This window comes from Pipistrellus hanaki (assembly GCF_964339955.1).
Source record: "Pipistrellus hanaki genome assembly, chromosome: 16".
NCBI classification, from domain to species: Eukaryota; Metazoa; Chordata; class Mammalia; order Chiroptera; family Vespertilionidae; genus Pipistrellus; species Pipistrellus hanaki.
Genome location: NC_140518.1, coordinates 16,035,792 through 16,062,570, shown reverse-complemented (window position 1 = coordinate 16,062,570; position 26,779 = coordinate 16,035,792). Strand labels below are relative to the sequence as shown.

The window sequence follows — 26,779 nt, the reverse complement described above, 5'->3', positions numbered from 1 at the left end:
TCAACCACTGAGCCACACTGGCCGGGCGGTGCTGTTCAGTGTGACCCATTTGTTCCCATTCTGCTGTGCTGAGTCAGCTGACTCCGTCTGTGTTAATGAAACCCACAGAATTCTGCACTTGATCTCTTCCATGTTGACATGCTATGACCCATACGTTTGTAATATTTATGCTTTTTTGGCCAAAGACAAAGGCAGGAAGAATGAGATGTACTAAGAATGCACCTGCTCAGCCATCCCCATCCCACTAGGCAGAATCCATGCAAAAACCTGGGTTCAGGGACACCATCATCTCACACTCTGCACCTACTAATATTTGTGGAATGTCCCGTTTCCTTAGTGAGACTCACTGCTTGGTGCTAAGAATGTATTTTCTGTCCTGGTAAATTCAGTGGCCAATCACATACCCAAAAACATAAGCCAGCAACCCAAATCCCATTGGAATAAAAGTTATGAAAGAGAACTGAGAGGCAAGAAAGGGCAGCCCGAGGGCCCTGGGAACAGATTGTAAACATTTTACCGCCTTTTCTTTGACAGTCAGTGGAAAGTAAACATCTCTGCTAACGCTTCCTAAGCCTGATGTTCTGAAAGGAAATTGAATCTGGGTGTGAGAGAAATAATAGTTTCTAGGTATTGAGAGACAGGTATGATCCTCCATACACAACATAGAAAGACTTTAAGAAATAGTTTTCTTATTGGAGGCCTGGCGCACAAAATTTGTAGGGTCCCTAGGCCTGGCCAGTAATCAGGCCCGATCGGGGCCTTCTGGCTGCTGGCTGGGGCCTTCCTTCGTTCCATGCTGCCCCCTGGTGGTCAACACACATCATAGCGATTGAACTCCTGGTCTCCAGGTCGAACTCCCGAGGGGACAATTTGCATATTAGTGTGTGTGTGTGTGTGTGTGTGTATATATATATATATATATATATATATATATATATATATATATATATATGATTAATGGATACACATATAAAAATCTACATACAAACCCATGTCACCCCAATAAATTCAATTTAAAAATTCTAAATGCATAAAGTACAAAGAAGAAAATTAATATCACCCCAACTTCCGCTCTAAGCAGAAGTTGGCATATTGGTGGTGTTTACCACCAGGCTCTCTGCTTTGCATATATCTAGCTTGAAATATTTATTTATCTTTTATAGAGTCTATATCTATAAACATAATTTGAGATCCTGCCCTTATAACATAACAGGGCATGCTATGACAACATTTTAAATGCCTTGTATCCCCTTATCCAGCTATATGATAAACTGATTTAATCAACCCCTGTTGGGGGCCATCCAGCTAGTTTAAAATTCTTCACTTCATTAATAACACAGCTGCCCTGGCCAGTTGGTTGGGTGTCATCCTATGTACCAAAAGGTCCCTGGTTGGATGCCCAGTCATGGCACATGCCCCAGGTTGCAGGTTCAATGGGAGGTAACCCATCTATGTATCTCTCTCACATAGTTTGTTTCTCTCTCTCTCTCTCTCTCTCTCTCTCCCCACATCTCTCTCCATCCCCCCTCTCAAATCAATAAAAGCATTAAATAAACAACAACTGATCACATTCATGCATAAATATTCTCCTGAATCCCTGATTCCCCCCCCGCCACCCCCTCCAGGAAACATTCTTGTAATCATTCAAAATGCTTAACAGACATTGGCAAACTATCCCCTCAAGCGTATACCAAAGTCTTACTGAGGTTGTGGTGAGAAAAGCAAAAAATGACATTGTAATATTGGCTTCTTTGAGAATCTCTGATGTTTAACTTGTTTTCTATGGTTATTTGCCACCTGTCTTTCTTGGACTTAATCTCTCTTCAAGTTTCCTACAGGATGTTGATTAAGGAATTTTCTTACTGGCTCAGGAGAGCTCTTTTGAGGTAAATGTATGAAAACGACTCTTTGTCATATTTGTTGCAAAATGCACTTAGACTTCATTTACTGCCTCCAGAAACACCGACACTTACGTTTTCATACAGGTAAACCTGTCAAACATTTTCTAAAAGTTTCCTCCATTTATTTTAAATTTAGGAAAGCCTTGCCCTTTCTGGGATTTTCCTTTTATTATTTTGTTTCTTTTCTATGTTTAACTTTTAAATCCATTTGAAATTTATTTTGGTGTGCAGGGCGAGGCAAGATCGAATTTAATTTTTTTCTCGCAGATGCTCAGACAACTTTCCCCAAAACACTGGGGCGTGAGCCCCACCTTCTCCACTGGGTCCCGTGGCTTCTGCTTGTGTCTGTCAGGCCACAGGCCACCTGGTGCCAGTTCCCACCACAAACCCGTGCCCCAAGGTTCTAATTTCCAAGTTTGGAAACAGCCTTTTCCGTCCAGGTGCAATGTATCGGGGCAATGCCACGTGGCTGCTTTGTTCTGTTCACCTGATAAATCTCTTTATACCTCTCTCTGTCATTATGTATTAAAAAATACCACTGTTTGCATTTCCTTTCAGCCTGTTTGCTCAAACGGCCTCCCGTTTGTGTGTGTGTTTTTAAATATATTTTATTGATTTTTTACAGAGAGGAAGGGAGAGAGATAGAGTTAGAAACATCGATGAGAGAGAAACATCTGTGACCAGCTGCTTCCTGCACACCCCCCACTGGGGATGTGCCCTCAACCAATGTACATGCCCTTGACCGGAATCAAACCCAGGACCCTTCAGTCCGCAGACTGATGCTCTATCCACTGAGCCAAACCGGTTTCGGCAATAACCCATTTTCAAACACACTCCTCATGATATTCCCTTCCCTTTATATACATACTAGAGGCCCAGTGCACGGAATTTGCACACAGGTAGGGTCCCTAGTGGCTGCTGGCTGCCTGCCTGGGTGCCTCCCTTACCCTGGCCGCCTGCCAACATGGCTGCCGGCCCTGCCCCCTGGTCAAACTCCCAATCCAACTCATGGTCGAGGGGACAATTTGCATATTAGGCTTTTATTATATAGGATATTCACTCATGGGCCATATAATATGTGTATATTTTTTTCTTTGCTCATTTTGATTTATTATTAAAAAAATGTATTTTATTGATTTTTTACAGAGAGGAAGGGTGAGGGATAGAGAGTTAGAAACATCGATCAACTGCCTCCTGCATACCTCCTACTGGGGATGTGCCCACAACAAAGGTACATGCCCTTAACTGTCTACCTGTCCACTGGAGAACTTTCCTCAAGTTAGCCCATACGTGCACCCCTGACCCAGTATCACCGTGTCTTTGTGGACCCAGGTGGGCACATGTCCATTCCCTCGTTCATGGCAATCACACCCCGAACCAATGGCATCCGTTTAGGTCCCACCGATGCTGAGGTTCTTACTTTCATCCTTGTCCCTGTCCTTCATCCAAGGGCTCAGGGCCCCCAGGACGTGCTGTGCCAAGACCAGCCCTTTCCCTTGGCCTGTCCTTCGCTGTTCCTTTGGAAGAGACATTGTGTGGAATGATGTGTTCGAGACGCTTTGCAGTAAAGGGGGAGCTCCCAGGTTTCCTGGCAGGAGAAGACCTGTTTCTCTGAGCCTAGGGGAGGCATACAGATCTCTCCGGCCTTCTCCCAACAGCTCAGGGCTTGGCTGTTTCATGGACCAAGGCCGGCCAGACCACTGATAACCGTTTTCTTAATGCAGACCCATGTCGGCAGAGAAACTTCTCTAAGACGGCAGTAGGTGATATGTCTCAGTTGTGGTTTCTGTCTTTTCCTGGGTCTCCTTAGCATTTTAGGGGACATGGGAGAGGCCGCATTTCGGAGGTCACCAGCTGGCTCGCAGAATCCACTGCTTACTGAAGCAGCTCTTGGAAGCCCACTGCTTCTCCAAAGCTTGGTCCATCTGAAGGCGGACGGTTTCCTCTCGACCACTCAGTCCGAATGTCAGTCTCAGTTTGACCTAAGCTGCCCCCTCATTTCTCATGGCAGACACTCTGCCTGTGCGTCCTACTGTCCCCTTGTCTGTCACTGGGTGGGTAGATTTCCAACGTGCATCCCCTGGTGGGGTCTGTCCTTTAAAGATCAAAGCTGTCTGTTTAACTCGGTCCTACATCGTCTCATGGGTCATTTCACCCCCAGCTGTGATGTTACTGAACCTTCAGGAGCTCCAGACGAGGCGTACAGGGCGGAAACGGTTGGGGAAGAGCCCAGGGGAGGAGCGTGTGGCTCCAGCCTGCTCAGCCCTCCACCCGCCGTCTTGGGCAGTTTCCAGTGGACCATGTAATCTGTCTAGAAAGCAATGTGCTGCTTGGAGTAGCAAATCTCCAAAATTCCTTCCACTGTGCCCACAAACCGCCTGCATGAGGACTGACAGCATGCTGATGCCTTGGTTTTCATGGATGACCCGCCTCTGTCCACAGCTGTACCTGGATACTAGGAAGTGAACGGTCCTTTACCCTGTTCTTCATCCCGGGAATAATTCTCCAATTTGGGGTGGAAGGTCACGAGATGCCTTGGAGAGCTGTGGCTGCCTTCCCTCTCAGGATGTAGATACAGAACCCTGCATAGACTTTTGGAGGCCCCCCTGACCTCCAAAAGTATATGGCAGGAGAGGGACCAGCTGCCTCTCCCCCCCCACCTGCAGGACCTCAGACCTGATCCTCTGAGAGACACACCTATCAGGGGCTAGTGGGGGGTCATGGGAGTGACAGTCTCCGAGTCTTTATCTTTGGAACATATATTCCTTGCAGAGACAGAGACAGTTATGATAATGAGCCATTCTTCAGCCTTTCTATCCATTATATACCATCGCAGTCTCTAATCGGAGAATACGAAGCTGAAGATGAACGTTCATTAAATTCAAGATGTCAAGGCTAAGAGATGTTTACCTGGCGAAGCCTCTTATCACCTCAACCACAGGCAAGAAGCATAAAGCCCTGGGCCCTGTCATTACCTTCAGGCTCTTTGTTTGAGTGGGCCCCACAGTCACCGCCTCAGACCGGCATAAGGTGCTTCTAACCCAGTGGGGGACTCAGTTCACTCTGCAAAGACAAGACTGGGGGCTGAGCATCTCAGATGTAAAATTATTTTTAAGTATGTTTTTAAAAAATTGATTTTAGAGAAAGAGGAAGGGAGGGGGAGAGAGAGCGAAACATTGATGTGAGAAACATCAACTATCTGCCTCCTGCACGCCCCCTGCTGGGGACTGAGCCAGAGAATCGAATCAGTGACCTGCTGGTGCACAGGATGACACACAGCCAACGCAGCCACAAGGGCCATGGCGTGGGCGTAAAACTTTTAATCCAGTGAACGAACCAAGGTGCCTGCCCAACACCAGGCCAGCCATGGGGCCAAGGTGCTCACGGAATCAGCAAAAGTGCCAAGCGGAAGGAAGACGAACTGGCCAGTGTTGGTAGGGCCCACAAGTCACAGACAAACTAAGGGATGAAGACGCTAGCCCGTGATGCCCCACGAGGTGGGCCTGTGAGAGCTAAGTGCTTCGGGGAGCACAGAGGGGAGAGGGCCCTGCCGGTCTCAGCATAACCACCCCGGTTTACAAACCAAGCAGGAGACACACCAGTTTCTTCACCGTGGTGGTGACGGGTGATGACGACTTACAGGTAAAAGGCACCTGGCTTTTCTTCTCCCTGGCTGATGGAGGGCCAGATAGCCTGGCTTCACGGTCAACTAGCTCATTCTCACAGCTGGCCTTCCTCAGGAAAGCCGAGCTCTGGTGGGCGGGAGGGACCAGACTCTCTGGGCCAAGCAAGCAAGCAAGCAGCCTGCACACCAAGTTGTCTGGGGGGAGAGTCGTTTCAGGCCCAAAACGCAGGCCGCGGGCTGAGTCCAGTCCGCCCGCCCTAATCACACGCTGGCACCTGTCCCGGGTCATTCTGACTGTGGCCCCCTGCAACGAGCTCTGCTTCCTGGGGGCCCGGCCACCGCTAAGCTTCCTTTCCCCCTGGGAGGCCGGCGTGCTGTGCTACAGCGTCCCCACAGGAGGAGGTGATGAATGGGGCCGGCGGCTGAATGGGACACATGTCGCGGAATCAAAATTGTTTCTTTATCCTGGGCTGTTTCTGGAAACGGGCCAGGCCAGGAATAGGTTCATTTGTTCGAAGGGGACTTATGAGTCACATCCAACTTTTGTACGGAAGCTCAGGCCCTGCCACTCCTCCTTAGTCATTTCACGGGCTCCAGTCCCTCCCCACAAAGCACCTGGGGGCACACCCCAGAGGGCCGAGGGCTGAGGGCTCCGGCATTACCTGTTGTTTTGTCTGCTCAGCTCCCCCACCTCGAAACCCGGATGGGAAGTTTGGCTGGCATCTCTGCTCCCGCGTCATTATTCCGGGAAGAGAAAATTGCCTGCCTCGGTTTGAAAAGGAACCCTGACTGTCTTTAATTAACCGCAAACCCTGCACTAATGACCAAACGGGAGGGAAAGTACAGCCACTGTTCTTCTCAGCAAAGACGGTGCCCCGTGGGGAGGCTCTGGGGCAGAGCTCCGTGCAGGGGGCCCTTGCCCTCCATTGGAGTGAGGGCATGTCAGAGCCACCCCAGCAGCGGACACCTCGGGCTTTCTGGGTGGAGGTGCCTCGGCGCCCAGCGGCACAGAGCTGATGTCCCCCTGCGCCATGGCGACGCCATACCAGGTCACGTGCAGACACGGTAACGGGAGGCTGCTGCCCAAAACACGTGGCAAGCAAATGCTTGGGGGCATCCGAGCGGCCTGGTGCTGGAGGGAGCCGTCAGGCAGCACCGGCGGCTCCCGGCTTGGTTGGAGCAGAGAGGACACGTTTCGGGATGCTCACGTTCTCCACCCTTTTGGTGGGGGTGCACGAGGGGCACCCATCTGCCCTTTGCTCCACTTCCACATTGCCCTCCGTCCCAAACCCGAGTGAGAAGGAAGTTTCCAAGGAAGTGGTTAAAAAACCAGCATGGGCAAGCTTCTGAGGCTCCTCGCTTGGCTGACGCATTTCCTTTCCAGAAGGAGATGAAGTTCTTTGCGATAATTTCATGGCAATTAATCTTGTGCTTAAACGATAATCCTATAATTAGAAGCAATTAAAATCCTGCACCGGCGTGACCTGCTCAGTCGGTGTTGATGTCCCTATATGCTAACGGCTAATCTTGAAAGAGGCCCCAGAAATAATTTGGTTCTCGCTTCCTGGGGACGCAGGCATTCAAAGCCAGCTCAAGGATGCTTCCTCCCGGCAGGAGGCACTGAAGTCCACGTGGATGGAAGACGGAGGCCCCCGGAAAGAATCCAGGGCACCCTGGCCGGTAGCTCAGTGGGTTAGGACGTCGTCCTGATATGCCAAGGTTGTGGGTTTGATCCCTGGCGGGGGCACATAAGAGAATCAACCAATAAACGCATGGATAAGTGAATCAATAAATCGATGTTTCTTTCTCTCTCTCTCTCTCTCTCTCTCTCTCTCTCTCTCCCTTCCTCTCTCAAATTAACAAATACATTTTTAAAAAATCTTAAAGAAGAAAAAAAAAAAGCGGATCCAGGGATTTGAGATCATCTTACACCACTTTCAGTTTGGATAGCTGGGTAATTTAAGACACAGGCACACACGGCCTTAAAGAAATGACACTGGCGACTGCCCCTCGCCCTCATCTTGCTGCCTCCCACGAACCCCAGTGACTAAGCCGCAGGGTGGAGACCGGTGCTGGGATCCGGGCACGGAGCACTGCACAGGAATAACCACCCGTAGGAGGCACTCGGCTAGTTGGTACACATTTGGCATTTAGCTCTGCCAAAGCTAGGTCAGGACCAGGCACCCCCGTCATGACGGAATACCGAAATGTCTCTGAGAAGATGCAAGCTCCTTCTTGGCTGGGTTTCTCCGAAGGACCCCAGGCTTCATGAATTAGGCTAAAACAGGGTCATTTAAAGTTGATCTGGATTTAGGGCTAATAGTGGGAAGAGCTGCCTGGACTGAGGATAGAGGAGCATAGTAGAAAGCGGAGTGATTTTTTTTTTTTTTTTTTTATGTTGTGCCTACTAGATACTTCCATCATCATCAATCATCATCATCATCATCATCATCTGTCAACAAACCTGTATTAGGGACACACTCAAGGTACTGGGAGAAGTAAAGGGGATAAGACATAACCTTTGACTTCCAAGAGTGAAGGGAAACCAACATATAAACTAACCTAAGTGGAATCCCATTACAAATGTTGTAAAGAGCAGGGGGAGAAGTGGTCACGCTAGCAAGGCAGGAAATGTTGGGAGACACTGGGAAGGCTCTCCTGAGGGAGCGGGGCCAGGGGAGCAGAGGTGAGGCGTGGGGGGCAGCCCCCACGGGGAGCAGCACTGGCTTTTCTTTACAATAGGAACACAGTGTCAAGGGGTGGAGGGACACGGGCTAGGAGGGTATAAGGGATAAGACTGGGGAGGCAGGCACGGCTGGGGTGGCTCAGTGGTTGAGCACTAACCTAAGAACCAGGAGGTCACAGTTCCATTCTGGGTCTGAGCACATGCCTGGGTTGCAGGTTCATGGCCAGTAGGGGGCGTGCAGGAGGCAGCCGATCAATGATTCTTCCTCATCATTGATGTTTCTATCTGTCTCCCTTCCTCTCCAAAATCAATAAAAATATATTAAAAAAAAAAAAAAAAAAGACTGGGGAAACAGGCAGGATACTGGCTGCTGAAGGGGTCACCCCGACAGGTGACACCTGATATTCGGGATGTCCACTCAAGGAAGAAGACCACGCGGATACATCCCTTGCAAACATTCCAGGCATCACCTGGAAGCAGTGCCTGTGCAGGGCAATGGGCACAGCCTCCTCTGGTACAAGCCTATTGCCGCTTCCTTTTCGCTGAGAGGTTTTCCCGCTTCCTTTGCAAAGGATTGGGCAAACATCTAATGGGTGGGTGTTAGATGGGTGTTGGGCACGCCCTTCGGGAAGACAACAGCCAGGGATGGGCGCTTCCACAAACGGTGGCTCTGCGGGTGGGGTGCGAGGACGGGTCTGTGATGGGAAAGAACTGGGCCAGGAAGGAAAAGCCAGGGGCGGAGGACGAGAAAGGGCAGCGTAGTCGAGTCGCACACCTGTCTGGCCGTCTCACGCCCAATCCGAACACAGGGAAGGGGACGTTTCCATCCTTGCCCCTTTAATCCTTCACTTTAAGGCAGGGGAGTTCAGCCAGATTCCCTGCTGCCATATTCATTTCCAGCCATTACCTGGGCCTTGGGACAGGCAGGCTCCGGGGAGCAATGGCAGACCCTCAGCCCCGACGGTGCCAGGGACGCTGCGGGAAGCACGGGTGTCCGAGGGCCACCACAGTGCAGCCTCAACTCCTCATCGCAGGGTGGAGACGTGGCATTGCCAGCACGTTAGCCACACGTGGGCCAGGGAAGGGAGAGGGCTGTGACCCCGCCTGTCACCTTCCTGGGCCAGCACCAGGAGTCGGCTGGGGAAGGGAAGGGTGGGGCATGCCCGCGCTGCGGGCCAGTATCCGCCACTTGGCAGCCCTGGGACTCGGACAGGCCAGCGGAGCTCCGCCCAGCCAGTCTCCCATTAAAAGGGTGGCTGTGATGCAATAGCATTCAGGGAAGCATCCAGTCAGGGGCCTGGCACGGGAAGGCGCTTAGTCAATGCTGGCGTTTCCTCCTGGGAGGGCGAGGCTCTCGGCCACCAGCTGCTTCCAGGGCTGCTCACGCCCCTTCCCACTCCTGGGATGTGTTTGGACGGGCTGGCCTTGCGTTAGCATCCCCGGGGGAAGCACTCCGGTTGGTTCACCTGGTGGCTTCCCGCAAGCCCAGAGGCATCCCTACAGAGAGCTCTTAGGAGCTGCGTGGCTGGAACTGGCAGGCATTCCGACTTAATCTTTTTTTTTTTTTTTTTTTTTTTTTTTTAAATATATTTTATTGATTTTTTACAGAGAGAGGGATAGAGAGTTAGAAATATCGATGAGAGAGAATCATCGACCAGCTGCCTCTTGCACGCCCCCTCCTGGGGATGTGCCTGCAACCAACGTACATGTCCTTGATTGGAATCGAATCTGGGACCTTTCAGTCCGCGGGATGACGTTCTATCCACTGAGCCAAACCGGTTTCGGCATAACCTTGCCCAACTTTTTGCAGGTTTGGTCGGTTTGAAAATGTCAAACAAGTGTTGAAAGAACAGTACAGTGAACGGCGGTATGTTAAATTCACTAATTATTACCATCTCACCACTCATGCTTTCTGTGTGTGTGCATACACATTTATTTTCATCTTTATTTTTTTTTTTTTCTTTGCTAAGATTGGAGATCTGGGCCTTGGGGAGGTGGTTAGGTCATGAAGGTGTAGCCCTCACGATGGGATTAGTGACTTCATAAGAAACACCAGAGAGCTTGCTTCCATTCCCTCCCTCCACCCCTCTCTCCCTGCCAGGCGAGAACAGAGCTAGAAGCCAGGAAGAGAGCTGTGGCCAGCCACCAAGTGGGCAGCACCATGACCTTGAACTTCCCCTCTCCAGCACCATGAGAGGGAAACATTAGGTCACCCAGTCCAGCCTGTTTGTCACGGCAGCCTGGACAAAGATGCAGTGGCAGTGGTTGTTGAGACTTCCATTAAAATAAATCTCCTTTTCTAAGTTAAACATCTAATCATTATACTTACCATCCGTGTGATTTTGGACAAGTTACTTAATTTCTTTGTGCCTCGCTCTCCTCAGGTAGAAGGGAAGAAATAGAAGGCAAATTTCCACCGACCGACGTTTGGATACACGCATGCACATGTATGTGAAGTGTCCCTTGTATGGGGAGGGCTCTGTTAGCGTTGGCGGCCGCTGCTGTGACTGTTATTAAACGATCGCCGAGTTCCTAGTCCCAGAGCAGAGCTGTGTCTCTGCAAACATTTTTAGACCAATTCTCAAGAGACGCGACCTAGATTGTGGTCGTGAGCCACACTGGCTGGCTTTCGTGAAAAGCCGGTGCCTGCCTCTGGGAAGGCCGGTGCCCTCAGATGACTCCGCAGCTGTGAACCGAGGGCAGCAGAGGGGCGGTCAGCAGGGAAGCCCGAGGAGGCCTCCAATGGCCATCCTTGCGGGACACGACCCGACCTTTCCCTGCTACTTGCCTGCCATGTGCCCCCGGCCAGGGCCCCGGCGCCCTCGGTGGTGCAGTGTTACCGCTGCAGGCCTGCTGGGCCCACAGGAGAGACCGGGAAACTCGGCAGCCAGCCACGGCGGCTGCTTTTGCTACAGGGCAGCCCATGGCCGGGTCCAGCAGCGCGCCCAGGCTGCGTCTTGCTGTATTCAGAAGCCCAATGCTTTTTAAAGAGCTGGACATTTAAAAACGTTGCCTTACGTCTGGCCTCAGAGGAGCTGCGGACCTCACATGAAGCTCTGACAGTTTGCCTAGGAAGGCCATTGTAATGCCGAGGGCGGTGGCTTTAGGATATGAAGGATGATCACTGAAGTGTTTAGCCCGTGGCTGGCAAACTGCGGCTTGCGAGCCACATGTGGCTCTTTGGCCCCTTGAGTGTGGCTTTTCCACAAAATACCACGGCCTGAGTAAGTCTACTTTGAAGAAGTGGCGTTAGAAGAAGTTTAAAAAATGTGGCTCTCCAAAGAAATTTCAGTCGTTGTACTGTTAATATTCGGCTCTGTGGACTAATGAGTTTGCCGCCCTCTGGGTTAGTCCACAGGCAATCACTTTCCTCGTCTCAATACCATACCTTCTGCTGAGATTAGTGCCTTCATAGGAAGAGCTGTTTTAGGGTAATTTTCTCCTAAATGGCATGCTCCGTGGCCTCATACATGACTCCCACAAGGTAGGAGCCTTAATCGCAAGGAGAGAGAACCAAGTGTGAGGCTGAGGTGGGGGGGCAGGGGTGTGAGGGAGACACACCCGGGCCCCCTTCGTGCAAAAGAAGGGGAGGGTATTCACCATACAATCTGGACCGCTGGCTGTATCTGGTTTGTTTCCTAAGGTTACCCAGCGCCTGTGAGCAATACCTCAACACCCTTTGTTTGTCCTTGAATTCTTATCTGAGAGGACAGCTTTGGGTAGAAAATTTGCTTATTTTTCCAATAAAAGAATATGAGGATGTTTCTAAAAGTGAGCTTTTTCTGTAGCTCCCTCTCTCTCTTTCCTTAAATAGGCCCTTTTGGTCTTTTTTTCCCTCCCTGTAGTGTCTCCTGCTATTTGCAAATAAATAGCATTCAAGTTAGTCTTTCCATTTTTACCATTGCTTAGCATTCCTGTGCAAATGGCCACGTGATCACATGATACCTTCGGTTATTCTCATGGAGATCAGTGCTCTTGTCCAAGGAAAGGAGGTACACGAGGGAGCCCCTTGAGCAAGGCCAGGAGGGCGACACCTGAGAGCTGAACCCCAAGTCAACGTGAATGGTGTGTGACAGGTACAGCAGGTATCTGAGGACCAGTCCCGGGCCAGCAAGACACCGGGGTAACTCAATCGAGTGTGCGGATTTGCCCAAAGTGGACGTGGGGGAGGGGGGAAGGGCAACCGGAGCCAAAGCCAGGCTGCTGGGGAGCCCCCCCCCCCCCCCCTAGGAGGGAGTGTCCTGGCCCGTGGACGGGACTGCAGCCCCGGGGGCCGGGCCGTTTGTAGGAGGTGCACGTGACGGGACCCTTAGAAGCACAGGGCGTGGAGTCCAAAGGCCCTGGTTCCCAGCCTGGCTCCTTCCTTCTTCTGTGACGTAGCACGTGACTGACCTCTGTTTATACCTCCGTTTCCCTTTCCGGGAAATGAGGCTCCTAACCAGGTGGTCATGGGGACTAAATCCATTAATCCATACAGAGTCCTCAGCACGAGGCCGAACACAGGGGAAGCGTAACGCTCCGCGGCTGCCGTGGTTACTGTCACCAAGATGGACTTCCCGGGCCACCCCAGCCTGACGCCGCCCCCTGCCCTAGTTCTTCTCACTCACAGCGTTCTGCTGGATCGCCTTCCCCATCCCCCCGTCGCCAGGGGACACCACACTGGCCACGCCGTCAGAGTCCCCCATCCACACGGCAGTTACCACTTTGAATGACATCGAGCATTTCGAATCCAAGGACAGAGCCGTCTCCTAGGAGACACGCTGATGGGGACCCGAGGCTCTGAATGGGGCCAGCGCGAGGCCACGATGAGCCCAGGTGTCCGGCTCTGCATCGGTGTCTCCCCGGCCTGCGTCCGAACGCCTGCGTCCGGAAGTCACACACCTGCCACCTCCAGGAGCAGGCCTTACCTGTGACGTGGAGCTTCTCGTCCGTGACCTCCGCCTTCAGGTAGATGCGGCCCCTCTTCTCCGTGTGGTCCATCCCGCAGAGGCTGGGCACGTTGATCACACACTGCTTGTGCACGTTCATGTCGCAGGCTGCGGATCGAGAAAGCGGAGGGTGAGTGAGGCTGGGCAGATGGACCCGGACCATCCCTCGCTCTGTGTTTTGGTTGGAGGAGCGCGAGTGAAAACGAGCCACCCTTTAACGCGATACTCTGTTACCCTGTTGCTGGTGACACGGATACTTTGTTGCAATGTTGTTGGTCACATGGAGAGCCGGGAGCAGATGTCCCTGGCGGCACAGGCTTTCTCTAAATACCCACGCCCTGTTGGTTCAGTCATAACTGAAGCAACCCCGCTGCCTGGTCTCCTGGGACCGCTTCACACACGTAACGGTGCACGCACAGGCCAACGCCTGCGTTTGCAGACGGATCCACACGCGATGGACACAGAGGCAAAGAACACGCACATTTTAAGCTGAGGCCACTTTCTGCCAAGGAACTGCTACGCCTTCCTAGCTCGCCATTTAGAAAGCATGAGAACCTGTGGGTTGAGTCGAGGACATTCATAACATTTTCCTTTCCCAAAGAAAACTGTATTTTTCAAGAAGGCTAACATACATTGCCTTTGGTTTAGTGTGTGTGTGTGTGTGTGTGTTTAAAGAACTTGTATTTGATATTTTAAACCCGACTTCAAATATTTAAATATTATTGCAAGTACAACAAATACACGCCTGGCATGATATGCCATTTCTTCCCGGCTGACATTACGTGGGCGAGACGGGGGAGGATGAAAAAAAGACTAGTCACTGCAGCGAACCAGAGACAACCTGCGAAGAACCCTGTGCGGAGCGCGCATGCGCGCACACACACACACACACACACACACACACACACACACGGCCCCGTGGGGGTGCTGTGGCTCCGGGGTCCCTGCAACCTCAGGCTCCGGTCCCCGAGGGGTGCCATGAGGCTCTTCTGTGACCTGCAAGGCAGAGCCTTCATGCCATTTCGTTGTGAGAGTTGAATTTCAACCGCGGGAACTACACTGCAAAAAGCATGGCGGAGGATGTCTGTGTGCCGGGATGGAACCCGGAGGCAGGATGATGGGCGTGGGAATAAACAGCAGTGGGCTGATTCACGCACGTGGACTCTGCCTGGGCTTCCATTTCCAAAGTTAACGGCCCAGAGCCCTGTATTTTTGGTTAGGAAGGATACAGACGCTTGAAATTACCTTCAAGAGCCTGGGAAGCATTTGAAATGTAAAGGAATCAAAGGCCACAGCCCCTGTGAAGGATCCTACAATGGGGAGGGCGAGGGAGGTGAAGGCGCACTGGGCTCTGCTCTGGTTTTGGCTGCTCCCATTTAGTGCCTTTTATGTCTTGGGAAGCTTATCTGCTCTTTCCGATTCCATTTCTTACTCTGCGGACTAAGAGGCTGGCCCAGACAGGCAGCTGATAAGCTTCTTCCCACCACAGGATTATGACCTACAACGTGCAGGCAGGCAGAGGGTTCTCGCTGCAGAAGGTGAGGGAGGGGCTGGGTCCTGGCACTGACTCCCTCCCCGAAGGAGCACAGGTGGCCACCCAGAGGCCTCAGGACTCCAAGGAAAGGGGTTTAACACAAAGTAAAAAGCACTAGTTTTCAGCCCAGCCAGTGTGGCTCAGTGGTTAAGCACTGACCTATGAGGTCACAGTTCAATTCCTGGTCAGGGCACATACCGGGTTGTGGGCTTGGTCCCTAGTGTGGGACGTGCAGGAGGCAGCTGTTAAATAATTTTCTCTCATCATTGATAATTTTATCTCTCTCTCCCTCTCTTTTTCTCTCTGAAATCAATAAAAATAAATACTTTTTAAAAAGCACTGGTTTTCAGATTAAAAAAAAAATAACAGAACCCATTTTCCAATGAAGACTTAAGTGGAATCCTAATATGTAAACCAGATGAGTATTATCTTATTAGCATATAATACATTCAAATTTGTGCCATTTACTTATTACAAAGACATTCATGGACAACCAAGAGAGTCCTCAGATCCAAACACATTTTAAAACCAGCTGTGAGGGATGCTGGGTGAAGTCCCCGTTCAAACTCAAGAACTTGTTTACTGATGCTTCTTCTTTTTAAAATATATTTTATTGATTTTTTACAGAGAGAAAGAGAGAGGGATAGAGAGTTAGAAACATTGATGAGAGAGAATCATCAATCAGCTGCCTCTTGCACACCCCCTACTCGATGCCGCAACCAAGGTACATGCCCTTGACCGGAATCGAACCCGGGACCCTTCAGTCCGCAGGCCAACACTCTATCCACTGAGCCAAACTGGTTTCAGCTACTGATGCTTCTTGTTACAGTGACGCAGGACCAAAACCCCAGCTCCAACCGAAGGGTGCGCACCAGCTCCTTGTCTCCTGGGCCTGGGGACTCTTCAGAGCAGCGGAGGCAGCAGGAGACACCTGGCTACTTGTTCTTCTTAGTGCGTGACGCTGGGCAACATCTGGGCTCCCACGCCAGCCTCAGCGTGCCAAGGTTGAGTGTGCTACACACTCAAGTGCTCCTTTTAGTCCCAATGTTGAAAGCAGTCACAAGTATCCTTACAAATGCATTTCCAAAGTACACCTGCAGAGCCCCTGAAAACCATGTCTTTGGCATCCCTGGGTTACGTGAGGCTGTTAAATTCCACAGCTTGGCCCAGATGTTGTGGCTCAGCAGTTGAGTGATGAACCAAGAGGTCACAGTTTGATTCCTGGTCAGGGCACATACCCAGTAGGGTGTGTGTGCAGGAGGCAGCCAATCAGTGATTCTCTCTCATCATTGATGTTTCTATCTCTTTCTCTCCCTCCCTTCCTCTCTGAAATCAATCCTATATATCAATAATAAAAGCCTAATATGCTTAGTGTCTGGTAGTCGATTCAACCAATCAAAGCATATTATGCTAATGATATGCTAAGGCTGCTCAACCGCTCACTGTGACATACATTGACCACTAGAGGCTCAGACTGGTAGGTTAGCTTGCTGCTGGGGTCCAGCTGATCGGGACTGAGTGAGATGGTAGTACATACCCTGGAGCCCTCCTGTGGTCCCACCCCAGATGGCCAACTTTCTGCATCCCTCCCCTGCACCGATTGTGCACCGGTGGAGTCCCTCAGCCTGACCTGTACCCTCTCGCAATCTGGAACCATTCAGGGGATATCAGAGAGCAGGTTTCAGCCCAATCCCACAGGCCAGGCCAAGGAACCCCACTGTGCCCGAATTCGTGGACTGAGCCTCTAGTAAAAATATATTTTTTTAAAAAAGAAAAAAACAACACACTAATATGATTTTTAAAAATTTTCCACAGCTTGTTGAAGGGGATTACCCTGTGTTCTAAGAAACTACCCATCTACTCTGTGAAGTTCAAGTGTCTTCATTTTTATGTGCCATATTTGCCCTACTCAGGATACACATAGAGAGCTTCTGGCCGCAATCACAGTCATTAACGAATGGCCAGATGCTGCTATTCCCATGATGCTTTCTTGTCTACTAGAAAAACAGACTCAGTCATTACCTCCTGTGTCCTCAAAGTACACACTCTTATCGAAGTCAATAAATAGTCTGGGAAATGCATTTCAACACATAGGAATTGTCAAAGCCAAGAGTTCCCACAGTGGTTCTCTCCCCCCCTCCCCGGTAGTCAATGGAAATGCACACGGAACAGACCAGGAGCACGGAGCTGGGTTGCTGTTCCCGCCCATGGTCTGGTGTGATTTCGTCCTAGTTAGATGGACAGGAATTTGAGCTGTCCAGGGACACGCAGCGCTAGTGAAGGTAAGTGAGCAGCCATCCTGCCTCTTATTTTCACGGTGGCTTCCATGTAAGGAGAACCTACCGATTTTTCCACATCCGCCCGCTCATTAGAGACCCAGGAGGATAGTGACCGCAATTGCTCAGCTTATCCTGAAGCCGAACCAAATGTGGAGCATGGAGGTGCTGAGTCTTTTAAGAACACACGCATCTGCTTCGGGGTTTGATGGGCCTTTATTCCACTGGGACAGAAGAGTTCTACCCCCCAAAACTGTGATATACCCCAATGTAATGGATAAATTGGGTGCTTTCTGGGGGTCCATAATTAGGCAGTTACGTAGTTTAATAAACCGGAACGTTGGCTGGGGGGAAATCCTACACTTTACTGGCCCGGTATGTATCGGAATGAGTTCTCCTTCTCGATTAGCTGGAGCTGAAACGCTACTGCACCCGCCGCGCTCAGGGAACCCTGGCACAGGCTCGGAGCCTGGCCGCGGGCTGGGAAGGGGACCGTACTTACTGTCGCATTTCATCCCCTGGTGGATGAGCCCGTACAGCAGCGACCCACAGTGGTCGCAGAAGGTGGGGCTCCCGTAGGTGTGGATTTTGAACTTGTGCTTGCTCCGGGGGTCCTGCGGGGAGAAGCAGCAAAGTTGCTCATTTCGGTCACAAAAAGGCACACTTGTGGGCTAAGAGCCAACGTCACCCCACTCCCCCCTATTCCCCATTCCGTTGTCGAGGTTCCAAGTGGAACCAGACTGGGATGAGGCCAGAAGTCCATCATAGTAAAGAGCTCAGATGGGCAAATCCATGAGGAGAAGAGCATCTATATATATAAAAGCCTAAGAGACCATTATGACCGAATGACCAGAATGACCTGTCGACCAGTCACTATGAACGCAGGAGCTGCCCCCTGGTGGTCAGTGTGCCCCCACAGCCAACCGCCTGCAATCCCTCCCCCTGGCTGGTCAGTCCCCATGGGCCCCTGGTGCTAAACCATTCGTAGACAATCTGCTCCCTCTACCTGCTATAACCAACCTACATCATGACCCCACCTGCTGAAATACATAGAAAGGCATCAGTGAAGGCTGCTTCCTCCTCTCAGGACACCTCCCCAGAGGCCTGCACCAGAGTCAACGTTCCTCTTTCCTCTGACCTCGCAGAGCGCACACACATACACACACATGCACATATGCAGGCACATGCACACACACACACACACACACACACACACCTGAGGGACAGACACCGCTGTCTAAAAAGCATGTGGCTGAACGCACAACTGGACCAGAACCAAGGCCCAAGGCTGACAATGACGTTTTAAGTATTAAGTTGATCTCTACCCGAGCTTCCTGGAAACCAAAGCAAAAAGGGGGAAAAAAATCACAGCAAGTTCCTCTGGGACTGCAAAGCCCCAGGATGCAGAAATCTGTTTTAAACCTCCCCCCCACCCACCTGCCCCCATCATTGTCTCACACATGCCGGACCTTCAGTACGTGCAAGGAACTACGACATCTTTAACAGAGCATCCTTCTGTCCCTGTTCACTAAAAGTTCTGGGGAAAGTTACCGCACATAGACGCTACCTTCGGCTGCCCCCAAGGCCACACAGAAATGGGTGGCACACACGCCCAGCCTCAACTCTTGCCAAGTTAGCAACCTTTCCCCATTTAGCCCGATGCAGGCAAATCCTCCTCCTCCTTCCTTCTCGGGCCCTGGCAGCCCCTCATTAAGTGGAGCAGGAACCCTGCTGTCGCGGGTCACAGCCTGCCATTACAGCGTCAGGAGAGGGAAAACTCTCGGCTCAGATGCTCTGGCATGCACACGGTCGGGGGAGAAAAAAGAGATTTTAGACTAAACCAATTCTCATAGGCACTAAGGAAGGCTAACCCACAAACCCAAATCTAGACCTTTTAGGGGGGAAATAACGGACATTTCAAGTTCGATGGCAAGCACCCGTAAGTCTGTTTCTAATGCAGAAGCTTCGCTAACCTGCTTCAGAAACGTTTCTATCCGGACTCTCTGGGTCTTTCCTCGTCAGCACCACCACCTCCATCATCATTGTTGTGTAGTGTGTTAAAAATAAGCCCACAGACCTACGCCGCACCAAATGCTGATGCTGTTTGGGTCTTACATTTCCTAGCCTTTTTTATTTATTTATTTTTTTATCATACATCATATAGTAGGTTTCAGGTGTAGATTTCTATGATACAAGGTCTGTATGTTATGCCATGTGCCCTCCACTCAAAATCAAATCATCTTCCATCTTCATATGTTAGGCCCCCTTCGCCCCCTCAAGCCCCTTCCCCTCCAGATGCTCCTCTTCAAGGACCCAAAGGGCTGCCATGGAGGGCTGGAGCTCAGGTTCTGAGTTTCCGGGCAAGACTGTTTTTAACGGGGTGACGCCCTGCGGTGGGACTTCCGCCCTCGCCCGGAGCTCTGCGGCTCCTTCAAGCTGCTCCGTCTGAACACCACGGGAAGTTTCCCCCACGTTCGCCATCTGATGTGTGCTCGTGAATCATGCTTGCAAACCGAGCCTGGGTCTAAATGTCACCCACATGCTGACTACACAAGCGACACCAAAAAAACATTGCTCTCAGCGGAATCTGGCAGCATTTCTGTGATCTTCCATTTTGTGGGAAGCAGGTTTGTATGTGTTTTGTGTTTATTTTTTATTTTTTTAAATAACTCTATGCTTTTTTAAATTCCTACTTAAATTTTTTTGTGAATGTGAGACTATTTCCCAAACCAGTCATATGACCAGGGTGATTTTATGTGACCTGGGTGCCATTATAATTATTACATTGGATGGCATTATATATAATGGACACATTATAATTATTACATTGAGCCAGGTGCCCACAGCCCCCGTCGGGTTACGGAATCAGCCCGGCTGACCGTTCGGGCTCGGGCAAGGCACTCTGACTTTGATTACACTGGTCTCATTGCAGGTGGCCTGATCTAAGAAAGAACTAAGGAACTTCCGTTGTCTGGTGACCACTAATTTTTGCTCTTCATGTAACCCTAGTTTATTCTCATGGTTTACATCCACCTTCACAGTTGGACTAACTTGTCTAATCAGACTTTGCTAGTAGAAGGATTCTTATAGGCCCTCTGCCAAGCTATGCAAGATGCCCTAAGCCTTATGTCGACAAACGCTTGGAATAAAATTCTATATAAACCTCTCCCAGCAAGGCAAAGCTAAATAAACTGTAACATATTTATACTGAGCGATACTATGTCGCAGCTAAGTCTAATGAGCTCAACATGTTCCTGTAGCAACAAGGACAGACCTCCAAGACAGAGTGTCTAATGAAAAGAGGAAGCCGGAGAATGGAACAGAAAATAGAATGTCACTTATATAAAAACAGGATTAAATATAACCTCCAGATACAGAATGGTAACAGAGCAGGACAGTTATACCCTGTTTCCCCGGAAATAAGACAGTGTCTTATATTAATTTTTTCTCCCAAAGTTGCACTAGGTCTTATTTTCAGGGGATGTCTTATCTTTCCATGCGCTAGGTCTTATTTTCGGGGGATGTCTTATTTTCGGGGAAACACGGTATAAGTACAACATGCATGCCTCCAGGGAAATGTGGGGACAGACTGGCCGTGGAGATGGCAGAGAGGAGCCTTGAAATAGTACATGAAAAGGTTTAAGTTTTAAAAAAAGAGAATCCATACACATCTATGTAATCTAAACTACACCATGACTCCCACCTGAACATATGTGGTTATATTTTAACTGGTTCATGAGATGCCAACATACTGGGACACCCCAGTATGATGGAGAAATTGGGGCACAACTGCTGTATCTGGCGATACATGGCTCTGCCGCTAGCTTCTCTAGCAATCTGCTGAGATCACTGTGCAGATATGGGTACCACCAGCCATCCATAAAGCTGCAATCTTAATTAAAAGCTCCATCATACAAAAGCCACATCTCCCTACTTGTAAAAAAAATTTATGTTGTTGCCACTTTCAGACGAAAGCTTGACACATGTCACACTGTCTCATCAGTTACAAAAGAATCCTCAATGGTTTTGTCTGAAATGCTGATGTTAAAGTAAGAGGTTTAAAATGTGCAAATATTCAAACCACAAAGCCTACCATTTCCTAGTTAGCTAGCCAATTTCTTCATTTCATCTTAAAAAAAAAAAAAAATGATTCATGCCTGTCTGGCATGGCTCCATGATTGAGCATCGACCTATGAACCAGGAGGTCACGGTTCGATTTCCAGTCAGGGTACATGTCCGGGGTTGTGGGCTTGATCCCCAGGGTGGGATGTGCAGGAGGCAGCCAATCAATGATTCTCTCTCATCATTCATGTTTCTAGCTCTTGCTCCCTTCCTCTCTGAAATCAGTAAAAACATAAAAGTTGTACACCTACATTGTTCCAGGTAGTATGTCCATTAGATAAAGTTACATAGCAATTTATGTTAGCACAAACCAGGTTTTTGCTCATTAAAGACCTAGTTATTCCAAGGCCAGAGTTTGCAAGGAAAATGAAACAGGAATACAAGAAGCATCGTCCTTATGTAATCCCCTGTCAGTCCTGAACAAAGTTGTTTCCTGAAAAGAACAGCCAGGGCCAAGTTTATGGGACTACCTAAGAACACATCAGGGATAAATGGAGACATTTATTTGAGAGCATCCGAGATCCTATCAGCTTGGCTGGACTGAGTGAAGACAGACTCGGGCTGTTGTTCCCGTGAGGAGCTGGCCTGGCAGGAGGAGATGCTGTGGCACATGTCCAGCAGCCTCACATTTGCTGCAGGTGGATAACAGGCCCAAGATGCTGCCCTTGTTTTTGTCACGGATTGGAAAAGTCTCTCATTAGGCTGGAAGGCTGCCCAGCAGCTGGTATCTGTTCAACTGATTAGACCCAACAGAGGCGGCGGAAGGCGATCCCTGTCTCTTTCTTGAATCAAAGTCCAAAGGGACCAGGTTCTTTCTCCAGATGCCTGATTCTTCCTGCAGGCCACTTGTCACTCCCAATCAATCCTTCTGGATCCCCCCCCCCCCTCCCCGCCCTGCTCTTCCCCCTCCTCTGGGCGTGGCTATGTGAAGAGATATTTACTTCCTGACATCCAAGGATCTTTGCAACTATAACCTCATGCTTTATTTTTAAAAATGTGCAGCCTTGCCGAAACCGGTTTGGCTCAGTAGATAGAGCGTCGGCCTGCGGACTGAAAGGTCCCAGGTTTGATTCTGGTCAAGGGCATGTACCTTGGTTGCGGGCACATCCCCAGTAAGGGGGGTGCAAGAGGCAGCTGAATGATGTTTCTCTCTCATCGATGTTTCTAACTCTCTATCCCTCTCTATAAAAAAATCAATTAAAAAAAATATAAAATGTGCAGCCTATGGCAAAATATTAGTCACAAACTTGTTATTTTCAGTTGTTTATTCGAATGTTCTAGTATGCAGATATGATCATATTTATTGTAACAGGATACAGTGAAGCAGAAAGGAATATGACTATATATATATATATATTTATATATAAATGTTTTGGTTATGTTTCATTCAAGAACGATATGAGCGTGTAGGTGCGCGTGTGTGTTTTCTTAGGAATCATCCTAAATAAACTGGCTCTCTAGTTTTTTTCTTAAAAAAACAACCTAACAGCTCATCTTAAACATCTTTCCATGTTGTTAACTGTAAAGCAGTGCCACATTTTACTGTGTGATATTTCACCAAAATGATGCACCTGGTCCCCTGTTCCTGAGCATCGAGGTGATTTCCAATCTCACTAGTATGGGCAACACCACCCAATGTCTGTGAGCGCCCACGGCTCTCAGGATAAAGGCCACAAAGATACACAGAAAAGACAAACTTTCAAAGCTCCCTCCACGAGAAGCCGGGTCTGGTTTTGATCAAGGCCATCTGGTTGTTCTGGAGAAGCTAGAAGTAACCAGTTTTCCATCTCGGCTAAACGGTGCTTTTTAACTCTTGGTTTGGACTCGGTGTTTGTCAGGTGTAGGCGTTTGCTTGGCGTTTGGCTGCTCCTGTGCACTCTGCACCTGCCGAGAGTCTCCCCCAAATGAAGCCTGACACTGCCTCCCCTCCTCCGCCCTCAAGAACGGACAGTTCTGTCTCTTGATAGCTTTTCATATCTTTTCGAAGATGGGGAGCTGAGAAGCAGCGAAGGCTCATTTGTCAGTGGAGGATGGTTGGCCTGAATCCATACAGCAGCAGAACATCTCCCATGTTTTTTAAAACCCATTCTTTTCGCCCGCTATGGTCTCTGGTGTTTAGTCCCACACTGATGCCCTGGACTAGATGGGACTGGGTGAGGCTTTCATTATGCAAAGCACGGTCACAGGTGCAACTGAACCGTCCTCTCCCACCTACCTGTTGTGCACACTCTGCATTTTGCTTCTGCAGTTTTCACCAAGCAGCTCTGCTCTGGGCTGCTGGGTGCTGGAGAGCCTAAAGCACCCACAGGTGCCCAGCACATGCCCACCTCTCCCTTCCTCTCTGCCTAAACAGTAGGAGGCAACGCAAATGCGCTTTCCTACAACAGTGACTTTAAGCGCATCCTCAGCAATGCCCCCCGGAGCTCAACCTAAAGGATGACAGAAACAGCACTTGTTCAGCTCTGTCCCTCCGAACCGTGCCCCACACCTCCAATCCTTCACCGCAGACCGCGGTTCTATAATATTTGTGCACCTCTTATAACACACGGAAGTTGGACCTTAGGGTGGCAGAAACATACTGTGCACACTTGAAATTTGTTTTACTGTTTTATTTTTTCTAAATATATTTTATTGATTTCTTACAGAGAGGAAGGTAGAGGGAGAGTTAGAAATATTGAGGAGAAACATCGATAAGCTGCCTCCTGCACACCCCCTACTGGTGCCCACAACCAAGGTACATGCCATTCAGTCCACAGGCCGACACTCTTTCCAAACTGGTTAGGGCTGTTTTCTTTTGTTTTTAAAAGCAAAACAAATACCTAACAAAAATATCACTCAGGACATGCTCATGTTTCTACCTGAAGTAAACAGTTGTGTCACAATTAGGGCGGAAATTCAGAGCTGCCTGTCCCGCCCGAGGGTTTCATCCAGGCTTATCTGTCCTCTCCGTGGAGGCGGTGCCATTACACTGCGTTTGTGCACATTCCTCTAAGTGCTGTCCTTCATCTCCGAGGACACAGAAACAATGTGATGCCTGGTATTCTAGAAAACAACATTTCCCCCCCCCTCTAGTAACTGGCTTACCCTTAGGAAAGTCAGCATTTAAAAGAAAAATGGGCCCTAGCTGGTTTGGCTCAGTAGATAAGAGCATCAGGCTGGGCACTGGAGGGTCCCAGGTTTGATTCCTGATCAGGGCACATGCCTGGATTTTGCAGGCTCAGTCCTCAGTAGGGGGTGTGCAGGACGCCGCCAATGACTGATTCTCATCACTGATGTTTCTATCTCTTTCCCTCTCCCTTTCTCTCTGAAATCAATAGTAAATGCATTTTAAAAAAGAAAAAGAAAAAAGAAGTGTAACAAAACCAAAAGACATCCTATGGGCCCCCGTCACGAGTTCAAAGGCCGCTGCACACTCTGGTGCTCCTCTGCCTGCATGCGCAGGGCTGGGAAACGCTCCCAGTTTACCTGCTCATCCGTCCTCCCCAAGAGGGTGCTCTGGTGCAGGCGAAGGGGTCAGAAACACAGCTTAGCTCTGGGAGGGCTCGCCTTGCTGGCTGGAGGGTTGAGGAGGACAGTCCGAGGTGAAACATGAAGACACGAGGCCCAGGAAAGGAAGTGATCTAAGCAGGACCCAAAGATGGTAAGTGGCAAAGCCAGGATTTCAACTCTCGCCTTTTAGCTCAACTGATGGATCCGACCCTTTGGAACAAATGGCGGGCAGACTCAGAATGTGCTGGGCAGCGGCACGTTCTGGTGTCAGGATGAACTTGACCCAGAGATGCCCACGCTTACTTCTTTCAGAAGACTAGTTTCCCCTGAGGACAGGACAAACGGTAACATAGAGAGACGCAGCCTATCACGAGATGGAAGTGAATGGTAAGGGCAATTTCCGCCTTTACCATCTCTAGGTTTCCATTCCTACTACTGCCCACAGGTCCAAGTGGGAGCAGAGAAACAGATACCTCTGGGTTCCTACTGAGGAGAAAGGATGAGGTCAAGGGTGGCAGGTCAAAGGACTTAGGAGGCTGTGACCACTGGGCAGGGAGGGCTCCTGCGGCCACTGCGTGCTGACGGATGTCGGTTTTGGAGCCTGCGGTCCTCTTCTGGACACAGCCTGTTCCCAAGAAGTTAAGTCAGGCCGGAATCTGACTCAGCCTCCAGGATGCGTGCAGCTCAAACAGTCTGTTCTTTCTGGAAGATCATTTTCTGTGATCTTTTATCAAGTCCACAGCTTCTGACAGCTAAACTGTCTAATTGGCCTCTGCTGTTCGGGATGCAGATGGAAATGGCAACAGGGAGGGTAGTGTGCGACAGAAACACCCTGCGAGGCTTTCTCATGGATTTTGAAAGATGAAAGGTTTGTTCATCAGAGAAATTGACGAGGCAGCCCCCATCCCCCCCAGTGTCCAATGGGACCTCGGCAAAGACAGGACTGTCTCGTATCTGCGTTGTCTTACAGAGGAACCACCAGCTACCTGCAGAGCACTGGAAATATAGTGACTTCTACTAAGGAGCTGAATCTTTTCTTTTAAAATATATTTTTATTGATTTCAGAGAGAAAGGGGGAAAGAGAGGGAGAGGGAGAGAGGGAGAGAGAGGGAGAGACAGGGAGAAAGAGGGAAAGAGAGGGAGAGAGAGGGAGAGAGAGGGAGAGAGAGGGAGAGAGAGGGAGAGAGAGACACACACATACATACACACACACACACACACACACACACACGTAAAACATCAATGATGAAAAGAATCATTGATTGGCTGCCTCCTGCATGCCTCCCACTGGGGATCGAGCCCACAACCCAGCCATATGCCCTGACTGGGATCGAACTGGGACCTCCTGGTTCATAGGTTGATGCTCAGTCTCCGAGTCACCCCGATGGGGCAGGAGCAGAATCTTTAAATTCTCACTTACTTTCACATCCCTTAAGTGTAAGCAGCCACCGGTGGCTAGTGGCTGCTGTGTAGCACAATGTCTCTTCCCAGAGAGGCTGTGTTTGCCCTTCTCTCTCCTCCTCCCGAAAAGAGCCACGATGGCAGAGACAGGCAGGGAGGGCTTGTGGGACTCTCTGCCGCCAGGGGGCAAGCTGGGCTGCTCGTCTGGATAAAAACTTCTAGCTAAGGTCAAGATTTAAGGATGGAACAATCAAGTGCTAGATACACTGCTACCTGCTCAGGAACATTCCAGAAGTTTTAACTGACTCCAGTTGTGAACTTACACGGCTAAGAGGGATGACACAGGTTTTCTGGTGAGAAGCGGGAGTGTTAGGTGAACAGACGGCAATGCTCTCCCCGCACAGCGAGAGAGGAGAGAAAACCCTTCCCTGTGTGTCCTTTGGGAGACGGGAGGGAAGGGCGACAGGCGACACAGCCCGTAGTTCTTGTCGTGACGTTCAACTTTCTCACCAACGAAGTTTCCCGGGAAAGGTCAGTCCTCTCTGGTTTATGGAGCTAATCTCCGGACACGCGTCCCTCTGACATGTCATCTCCCGGGGACGTCAGTTTCCCACATGAATGTGAAAACCAGGGTCCTACGGGAAGACAACCACTGCGAGTCAAGTCCAACTACAACTCACATTAAAACTAGTTGGTTACATGGCTATTCTGTCATGGGCTCCGATGAAAAGACGAGAGCCGTCCTCGGGGGAAGGGATCTGTTCTGCTGGGCTAACAGTTTGGTGGTAAACACATCTGTTTGTAATCCGCTTTCCTC

At 49.9% G+C, this 26,779-nt stretch overlaps 1 protein-coding gene across 1 annotated transcript in view; it reads right to left on the bottom strand.

Moving 5' to 3' along the window:
• PRKCA (protein kinase C alpha) overlaps positions 1 to 26,779 on the bottom strand; it is a 246,059-nt gene that overhangs the window by 40,271 nt on the left and 179,009 nt on the right. The window contains exons 4-5 of the mRNA XM_084864158.1: positions 17,453 to 17,564; positions 13,120 to 13,248 (exon numbers count right to left, since the gene is read on the bottom strand). Coding sequence (XP_084720284.1) covers positions 13,120 to 13,248; positions 17,453 to 17,564 — 241 coding nt within the window. The remainder of the gene's footprint in view (positions 1 to 13,119; positions 13,249 to 17,452; positions 17,565 to 26,779) is intronic.